General features: G+C 35.9%; 1 protein-coding gene across 1 annotated transcript; it reads right to left on the reverse strand.

The window, feature by feature from the left end:
- Positions 1 to 300: 300 nt before the first annotated feature.
- Positions 301 to 9,620, reverse strand: LOC109148151 (protein SPA1-RELATED 2). The gene is made up of 8 exons (XM_019295968.1): positions 9,472 to 9,620; positions 6,961 to 8,445; positions 6,390 to 6,547; positions 4,076 to 4,901; positions 3,067 to 3,213; positions 2,095 to 2,412; positions 1,818 to 1,877; positions 301 to 1,134 (listed from the first exon to the last, which is right to left on the reverse strand). The coding sequence occupies exons 2-8, from the start codon at positions 8,401 to 8,403 to the stop codon at positions 943 to 945; spliced, it is 3,144 nt and encodes a 1,047-aa protein (XP_019151513.1). The 5' UTR covers positions 8,404 to 8,445; positions 9,472 to 9,620; the 3' UTR covers positions 301 to 942.
- Between the last annotated feature and the right edge of the window lie 242 nt (positions 9,621 to 9,862).

Raw genomic sequence — 9,862 nt, forward strand, 5'->3', positions numbered from 1 at the left:
TTTGTAAGTGATTTTACCTGCACTTTTTACTTGCAATGGTGCACCAACTACTTGCACTTATAACACATTTAAGTGCACCAAAGTTCGAGTTATTTGCGAAAATTATTGACCTTTCAAAGTATATTGTTGAGCCTTCCAAAGCATATTGTTGTGCCTTCCAAAGCACATTGTTTTGCCTTAGAGTATATATTCTTGTACATTTGAAGTGCATATTATTTTGCCTTGGAGTGCACATTGTTACTTTTATTTTATTTTATTTTTTTAAAAGGCAGTAGGTAAATCAGAAAGAATCTCAACGAACGAGGAAGACGTTTGAAGTTTTTACGTAGTTGCAATACATTTTTACAGTGAATGTACACCAATTTCTTCTATACCCATCAAAGTTTTGATGCCAAAAAATGTATAGATATTGTACAACTAGTCCATAGGTGACAGTCTCACATAGGCCCGTCTATTTATCTTTTTATCTATCACATTTACACGCTCAGTATCATATACTGCCACTGGGCTTACTGGCAAAACACTTTCCACCAGTCCCATTCCATGTACAGTGTGTGCCTAAGATTATAACATCAAAGATATTACAACTTCTGCTCCCTACCCATACATCTCAACAATCCAACTATTTGTCGAAAAATCGGCCTTTTGTGCTCCCTAGTTTATCGGCTTCTGTTGAATTGCATCTTCTGGAGAGATGAATCCGGGTTTTAGAATCATTTCGGGGCGGGGCCATTGCCCTTTCAGTTTCACTTTGGACTGGATGTTCGGCGCCTCATTTGAGAAACAGTTGGAAAAGAAAGAGACCCAAAAGCCACTCAGACTGACTCTCCTAGTCTATTTGCATGGATCCCTTAGGGTGTAAGAGATCTTACAGATCTTTTCCTGAGATTTACTTTATGCTGCCAGGAACAACTTAATACTGACATTCTTTTCTATCCAATCCTACACCATCTCTAGTAGTTTTATACAGCCGGTGGAATTGGCAGCAACGACCGTATTTGATTTACGTCTCCAGCAGACGCTTGAAACAAACTGTCCAACATCCTCATCAGTTTCTTTGCCGGAGATCGGATCAATGGAGCCAAACTTGTAAGAAGTAATAGGCATTGGCTGAGATTTGTAATAAGCAAAGACCTGTAAAAATAATATGCATGAGAAGAAAAGTTGAATTGCGAGGCCCAAATTAACCCTCCATAATAATCCTATATCCTCCACCTAGGAATTGCAATTTAATGGGCATTTTGGTCTTTATACTACTTATTCCCTTTCAATTCCCACGTAAACCAAACATTAGAATAGAAATTCCTAATAATTCTATTCCCACTAGCCAAACAATAGAATTTGAATTCCAACTTTATTCCCACATTATTCCTATCCCAAGGAATTGGAATTTTTTGTCATTGGCCAGTTTATTATGAAGTATTCTTTTGGTTCAACTGAACTAACTACTTGAGCCCAATGTGTTGATATCTGCATGAATTTTTGGGATCATTTAGGAAAATAAAGCAAAAACCAATGCTATCACATAGATATGCTATATTCCTCAATGGACTCCACTAGTACAGATACACCTCTACCATTTGCAAGAGAAAGAAAAGTGCAGTGGAAGAATATGCAATTCCTTTTTATTTATTTTCTTCTCTAAAAAAAGTACAAACAGCATGTCAGCATCTATAGACCTGCTTATCAAAACACTCACCCCCAAAAACTGAATTAAGTAAAAGATAATGAAAGGGAATCAGTATTTTTGTTAAATTAGTATTTGCATATATGGGGAATAAATAAGATAGAAGGTCTAAACAAAAAATAATCCGCACCTCATTTGTCTCAGAGCCACAAGTAATGTATCCATCAGCTACAGATAACCCCACAAAATTCTGAAAAACAAAAGAAACCACATAATGATTACATCCAGTGAACAGGATATTCAATTGTTACGTACATAATGAAACTATGAAAGGTTTCTAACTGTTGGCATAGGATGTGAAGACAGGTCAGACAAAGCAACTAAGATATTCAAATCGTTATGTACTTAATGAAAAGTTTATAATTGTTGTCATGGAATGTGAAGACAGGTCATACAAAGCAACTAACCTTTTCATTGGTATGTCCTCTAAGGGTTAAGATACAAGAATCAGTTGACAAGACACTTGTACTTGCTTTGGTGAGATCCCAGATCTTAAGTGTGTTGTCTGTAGATGCTGAAATTAGAGTCTCAGCATCCAAGAATTTTGCATAGCTAACAGCTTTCTCATGGCCAACCAATATACGCAAGGGAGTTGAAACATTTCGAAGATCATAGCAATAAGTCCTGTAGTCAGCAGAGCTATAAGACAGTAAATATCTGGAGTAAGGTGAGAACTGGACACAGCAGACATTTGCATTGTTTCTGATCGTGCATATACTGTTTTTCTGCAACAATGAAGAAGCCAGTTTGAACAACATGCCAAAATTTGAAAGATTTCATGGCTTTGAAACCAGAGAAAACAACATAGAAATGAGGCAATGTATATCTTTTACTTCAGGCAATTCTTATTCTACCAATTCCCCTATTCTACCAACTATATAGATTACATGGTTATGATATGCACTTTTTCAACTAAATTTTTATTTAATGACAACTTGCATGCTTTGCCACACAACCTAAGCGGCAAGGTAGAAATGCATTTTGCATCTTATTAGTAAAAAGAATAATGGCTCTATTTTTTGTCTTTGAGGGGAGAAGAATTTCATATACATAATATAAGCTCATGAAGGAAAAAGATACTCTGTAAATTACAGATAGACACAAATAACTGAGCAAAGATTACATAGTTATCATCCATGAAATGATTTGATAATCTAACTAAAGACCAATTATAATTTTAAATTGGAATTTACAGCCTTATGTTACAGTAGACACTCTCATTATTTTCCCCTTTTCACTTTTGTTTTCAGTCTTGGTTAGGGGCATAGCTCTCAATGGCATGGTTCAATGATGCTGGTAGGACAAAAACAATATATATATATATATATATATATATATATATATATATATAAGGAAAAAATAAAAATGAGAAAGCATGCCTCATTAATACTCCAAAGTTTCACCAGACGATCATCACTTCCACTGGCTAACGTGGTAGGATCCACACGAGAAAAATCAACAGACCAAGCTCTTTCATTGTGCTCACTGAAATTGAAAAACCCTTGACCAGTTGTTGCATCCCATAACTGAAAGTTAACAAATCACAATAAAATCAATCAAAAATCACTGAAGCTGTAGAATCAGGAACTTCATGTCCAGCAATAGCAAACACTTGCGGAAGGAAAAAAGAAGCATTACATTATAAATAAAGATGGTTACAATCTGCATGCTTGCCACTACAATATAAAAATATGCTTATTGCCCAATTTGAATAAAGAGTTCAAAATAAGCACTTTTCAATAAGCTCAAAATAGTTCATGAGTTTGCAATTGCAGTTGGCCTTTAAAAGCTGATTTTGAGCTTACACTATAAACTCCTTGAAATAAACTTATGGAAATAAGCTTAAAATGGCTTTCAAAAGCCTTAAGTTTTTTCAACACCTAACCAAACACATTAAAAATCAGCATAAGTGCTTCTAGCAGTAGATAAGCCAAAAACTCATCCAAACACGGCGTAAAGCTTGTTTCCCAGCATCTAGCAAATTATGACCTATAGTTTTATAAGCATGAACTATATTAATTATCATATGTCATCTTTAGTAGAGCAATTGATTATAATATGCCAAAAACAAGTAGTTAAACAAAAATGAATAATGCCTAATTCACTATGATAATGGATTAGATATATTCTCACTTCTCAGAGAAAGAGAGAGTGAGCTGTTCCCAACAAAGAATGAGGGATAAGATACATGCTTATCCAATGAAATGTGGATATATTCTTTAAAGAGTAAGCTATGCAATATGCTTCAAAAACATGGAGATGGAACATTTCGTGGAATGTTAAATATTAAAGGAGACATCACAAAAACTAAATTTGGAGAATCGAGACTTGTCCAAGTAGGATAATGAAATTTTATAAGAAACAATAGATCAATGCACAAATACACACCTTCACCACACCATCATAGTCAGTAGTGGCCAGATAGTTTCTGATATAGCTGTTCCAGCAAATGCAGCTGAGCTTTGAACTGTTTGACATCTCAAGTACTGGATAATGAATGTCAACAGAATCATTAAAGAGAGCATTGTATTCATATATCTTTATTTTCTTTGACACACCACCAGCAGCTATGTATTCCTCATCCCGATCAAAGCTCAAAGAGCAAATTACATTTGCAGAATTATTAAATTCTCCATTCCTTAATACTCCACGTACTCTGAACTTGCTATAGCGAGCATACTTGCAGAGACCATCAAAAAAACCTCCGAGACAATCACTACGTTCATGCATCTCTTCATTAACACCTTTCAGAAAGTTGCCTTCCCGATTCTTTAATATTTCTCCGTTTCTCCATATTTTTACATCATTACTGGAAGGCCTAATATTAGACCTCATAGAGAAGTAAGCACTCTCCAGCTGCTGGATATTCTTCAACTTCTTATCATCCTCGTATACAGGGGACAACTTAGAACATGTAGTTGAGCTTGATCCCCCTATCTGAAAGTACCTGCTTCTGCACACAGCAAGGGACTCATGACATGAGGTGGAAGAAACTGATAATTGTTTGGTCTGCCTTTTCTGGACTTCCTGGATATCTGCTTCTATGCACTTAATTTCTTCAACTAACTTTGAGGCATCATTTTGTTTTTGCTCTTTCAATGATGAAAAGAAGTACGCCAACAATTCTGACTCAGAATCCTCTTCAATAATAGATGATAGCATCTCATCTCCAGATTCTTTTTTCCCACCCATAATTTCAGATTGTAGAATTTCCCTGTAATAGTAACCTATACGTCATATTTAAGCTAGAAAACTTAAATGTTAGACACATCATACATATTGGATGCAGCAATAGAATAGTAACGTTATATACTTCATAGCATGTTCAGAGTTATACAAGACTATTTGAAGTATAGCTAAAAGCTAGAACAAAGTTTCCTAAGTATAAAGTCTTGGTAAGTGACAAGTCCATGTATTTCAGGAAGGCCAATTGCAGTTCCTTTTTGCTTTTCTGCAGATGAGAAAATTTTACTAATACAAGGTATCCTCTTGGAAGTAAATAATACCAACGTAAACAGTCAGCCCAGTAACAACACGTTTATAAATAAAAGATGTGTATAAAAGGGACAGACTATGTAGTCTACTTTATTAGCTAATCTCATCAAATTTCATTCCATTGTGAAAGTGTCCTCCAATTTTCTTCAAATGGTATAGAACACATAGTATGCAGCAAAAGGCAAAGGAATTTTACTAACATTTCAAAATTCACTTCTTACAAATCACCCTTGCCAAACTGAAAAAGGAAGTTCTATTTTCCATTCCCCAAACCAAATATGGAATTTGCCTCCTTAAAAGAGTGGAATACTAAAGCATTAGATTTTCCATCCTCCAACTTTCACATCCTTCCAGCTGAATACATCATAAAGAGTATAAGTAGGCTGTAGGCCATATTACTTTTTTGCTTTATAAGCATTAGCAACCAACCAATTTATGAATGCATGGTTGCACACACAAAGAGCTGAACTGCCCTCCTTCCCTAATGTGACATAAAGATGGTGTTCATTGAATAATGAGGCCCCTCTGACATGAGATAATTTTAGCTTCCACTAATCCTTACCTCTGAAGAGCTAAGTTCCACAACACTATCATATTTCTGATTTAGACGATATTGTGTGATTTGTGTCTTCACCATTCCACTTAAAACTTGTAAAACAGCGGAATAAATTTACACCCAACCATAACACATGCAAACTTATATTTGAATTTCAAAAGATGGAGGAAAAAAAGTATTAGCAGCCTCAAGATGGCGGATGGCCCAAACTCAATATAGAGGCATTTGTTTTGCTGAAATTGTCCCATCCTCACAAAGGTTTCCAAATTTCGATTTTTTCCCTAAAAGTTTTTTATAATCCCCCCTTTCCCTAAAGAGAGCTCCAACTCTGCTGAGACTGAGAGAGCATACCCCAATGATTCTCTAGTTTTGAACCCTTTTTAACTAATTGTCAGAGGGGGCTACCATGTCTGTCTCTAATTGGATCACTAGAAAAGCCCAACAAATGAAGTTTCCATAGTCGATTAAATCCCAACTCATTTCACCACATCAATTCAATCAACAACAGATGGGAAAGACACAGAAAGCCAGAAGAGAATGGAAACTTGCATCCATGTTATTTTTCTTCTTCTAATATATATATATATATATATATATATATATATATATATATATATATATATATATATCACTCCACATGACAAATATTACCTTGTAGTTGGTCGTGATGAGGGTTCTGGGTGAAGTAACCAAAGGCAGAATCCAGCTTCCTTTGGATTTTCGGATAGGAAACTGGGAGGAAGAATTCTATGACAGAGATCTTGCATTGCAGCAGCATGAGATCTTCCGGACTCAAATAAGCCAAGTAACTGAAATAAGCATCACAGGTTAGCCCCATCATTATCCAGTTGACTTTGGCCATTACCAAATACTAGAGCATAACTCCCTAACCTACTATATACTTTAATTGGCCTCAATTTAATTCCTACAATACTTCTATGAAATACTCCTCAACATTCAGTCCAAGGTTTAAAAATAAATAAATATGGTTACAGAGTTCTGAGAGGAAGATTATCCACTGCTTAAGATCCTATTAAGAAGTATCCTACATTTCAAATACGATTGACTTTTGATCAGGTTTAAAATTATGTTGGAATCATGTTCTTCTATATTTCTCATCTACTCGGCATAAAATGCGGTTTATACAAGTAAAATGCTTTTCATAATAAGAGAAACACAAAGTAAAATGTGTTTAGATAAAAGATTAAAGATGTCCCCATACCTCAAAAAATAGAACTCCAAGACAGTATATATTTGAAGAAAATGTGCAGCCTCCCTTGTTTAACTGCTCAGGACTGGTGTACCACTTTGCTTCTAACATACAACTCACAGAAGTCTGTAATGGTTGTGGGCTTCTGGAAAACTCACTGGAGCTAAATTTGCTCTGACTATTATGTTTGTGTACTTCATTTGAGTCACTGCCAGAACCTCGTGGCCAAGCAAAATCTGCATTAGTATTTTGAGGTGCTGATCTGATACCTGATCTGGATGGGAATTGAGGCCATCTTGTAGTAATATTTACAGGATCACCAAGTTTAAGCTTCTTAACACTAGGACTTACTGAGGTATGCATGATGTTCCCCAGTGACCTTTTCGAATAATTCTGCTCTAGTTCAGGAACATCTCTATCCATGACATTCTCAGTGGGATCAGTGAGCATGGAGGTTCCCAGATACACAACTTGGTTTGATTGCAACAACTTGAAGCAAGATGGCCACAAGTCTTGTAAAATAATTCCCTGAGAATGAGAAGAATCCACCAGATCCACAATTTGTTTGAAGATACTCAAGCTTTCAGCTTTACTTAGCTTATTTCTCCTAGCTTTTACCCATTCCCTCAAACTGACTCCATCCTGATAAGTAATGGAAGGGGGCAAAACACTATCTGCACCTGAAGAATCTACTAAAGAGATGTTAGCACGATCCGAGTGAGGATGGTCAAGGTACTCCCTTCCCAACGCTCTGGTAGTTGGGCCTCTTTGTATGGTTCCCTTTCCCTTCAATGTGCTCTTTATAAAATACTCAGAAAACCCAGACTTTGATAAGATTTTTGTTCGTATACCCCCAGAAGCCAGTAATATGTCATTCGAAACAGATTTGTTGTCCTTACTCTGTGAATTTCCTGTGACTAAATTATGGCTTTCATTTGTTGACTTCTGATTCTGCTCCAAAAATTCAGTGAACATTCTGTCTTCTTCACCTTCAAAGAGATTTGATAATGTGGAAGACTGGTCTTTATCAGTGGCTTCTCTATGTAAACTTCCTTTTCCTGATCCACCGGCTACTTGATATAAAGTTTTCCAGTGATTGGGCCTAGTTTGCACTCGTTCTCTGTTGCCTGGCGCACCAATCATAGCTAAATTTTCACCATTATAATTTTTCAATGTCAACTCTCTAACCATAACCTCAGAATCATCCATACAACGTGGACTTGAACTTGCATGTCCTGAAGATCCAATTCTGCCCATACTCTTTCCATCAAGAATATCTATGAAGTACTGGGCAGGGTTCTCATGATGATCACCCTCATCCAGACCAACCACTTCATGTGATTCCTGAATACCATGCTCACTAAGCTTCAAACTGTATCCACTCTCCTTACTTCTGAGGAGCGCTCCATCAACAACAGCCATTTCATTCACCTCATCACCCACACTTTCATCCATATCATCCAATTTTTTCTTATTCAATCACGTGTTGGCTTGGCACTGCAAATCAATATTTCATTAATAAATCAGAGCGCCTAGGTCACTAATTGGATTAAAATAGTATTTAGCAAACCAGAACCAAAGCCCTTGAGTTCTCAGGATTAGACTCCTAAACTACAAGCCTTCATATATGTTAGCATTTGAATATGAGAATCCCATTCTACTCCATATATAGTATCCATTAAGTGTGTCCATGCGGATATAATGAATCAGAATCTGTACTAAACTTGGCATTCAATCTCTCAGTCAATGCACTATTTTGCACGTTTTACATGCCTTTGGTGAGTCAAATATCAATATATTAAAGAGTATTAATGGGGTGCAACCCTATTTGGCTTATACGTGATCCATATTAACCTTTGATCAACTGAAGTTGTGCCAAAATTATACAGGGTGTGAAAATGCATGAATTCTGTGTGTCATGACTTATGTGTGTGTGTGTGTGTGTGTGTGTGAGAGAGAGAGAGAGAGAGAGAGGTAGGAGTAGAATCCAAATGCATAAGTATATCTCTTTCATTTTAATGAATCTACAATCAGTTTCTGTAAATTCAGCATGCCCCAAATAGGTAGGTTTATCACATCATCTTCACCATTCCAGCTACAATTACATGCTTTTTACCCCCTTTCCCCAGCTGCAGAAAACAAAAGCAGTTTACTTTCTCTTACAGTATTTTCTTGGACGGATAAACAAAAAGAATCATTTGCTTAAATTTATATCTCGCAACCAAACTATGCAGCATCTAATTCCCATTCTTTCTACCTTTACCTCCAAACATTTCTCACCCCCTCCCTCGCCCCAACGAAGATGAAAACACAACCGCAAGTGTTAAACATCCTAGTAACTGAAGAGAAAGCTAATGGAACAACTTATCAACATTAAAAAAATAAAAAATAAATAAATCATATTTTCATTCCAATTTCCCAATTTAAAAAAAAAAAAAATCAAAGGTATATGCGCAAGTCCAGAACAGTTCAAATTCAGGAAACGCAAAAGGAAATTGGAAGGTGAAAGAGCAATGAACTTACCGGAGGGAAGAATCGAGGGAGACGGAGCAGAGGATTGAGAACAAAAAAATCGGAATTTTGAGAGCCATAGAAAAAGAAAAAGAAAAGGAGAAAAGAAAAGCCCTAAGAAAGAGTTGAGTATCTTCCTTCTATTTTTTTCATTTTTACTGTAACGTTTAAAAAAACAAATAAAGAAAAAAATATATAGAGAGAGAGAGAGATTTATGGGACTTGCCTGAAATGGAAAAATATCTCCGGCAGCGTATTGGTTCCCTTCGGAATAAAAAATAATTCCTTCTTTTTACAGCCACTAATTATACTGTTTATAATTATTATTTTTTTCTTGAAATTTCTTCCGCTTTTCTTTTTTAATCAAAAATAAAGAACTTGGGATTTAAACAGCACAGCAGCA

Source organism: Ipomoea nil, unplaced genomic scaffold, assembly GCF_001879475.1.
Source record: "Ipomoea nil cultivar Tokyo-kokei standard unplaced genomic scaffold, Asagao_1.1 scaffold2036, whole genome shotgun sequence".
Lineage (NCBI taxonomy): Eukaryota > Viridiplantae > Streptophyta > Magnoliopsida > Solanales > Convolvulaceae > Ipomoea > Ipomoea nil.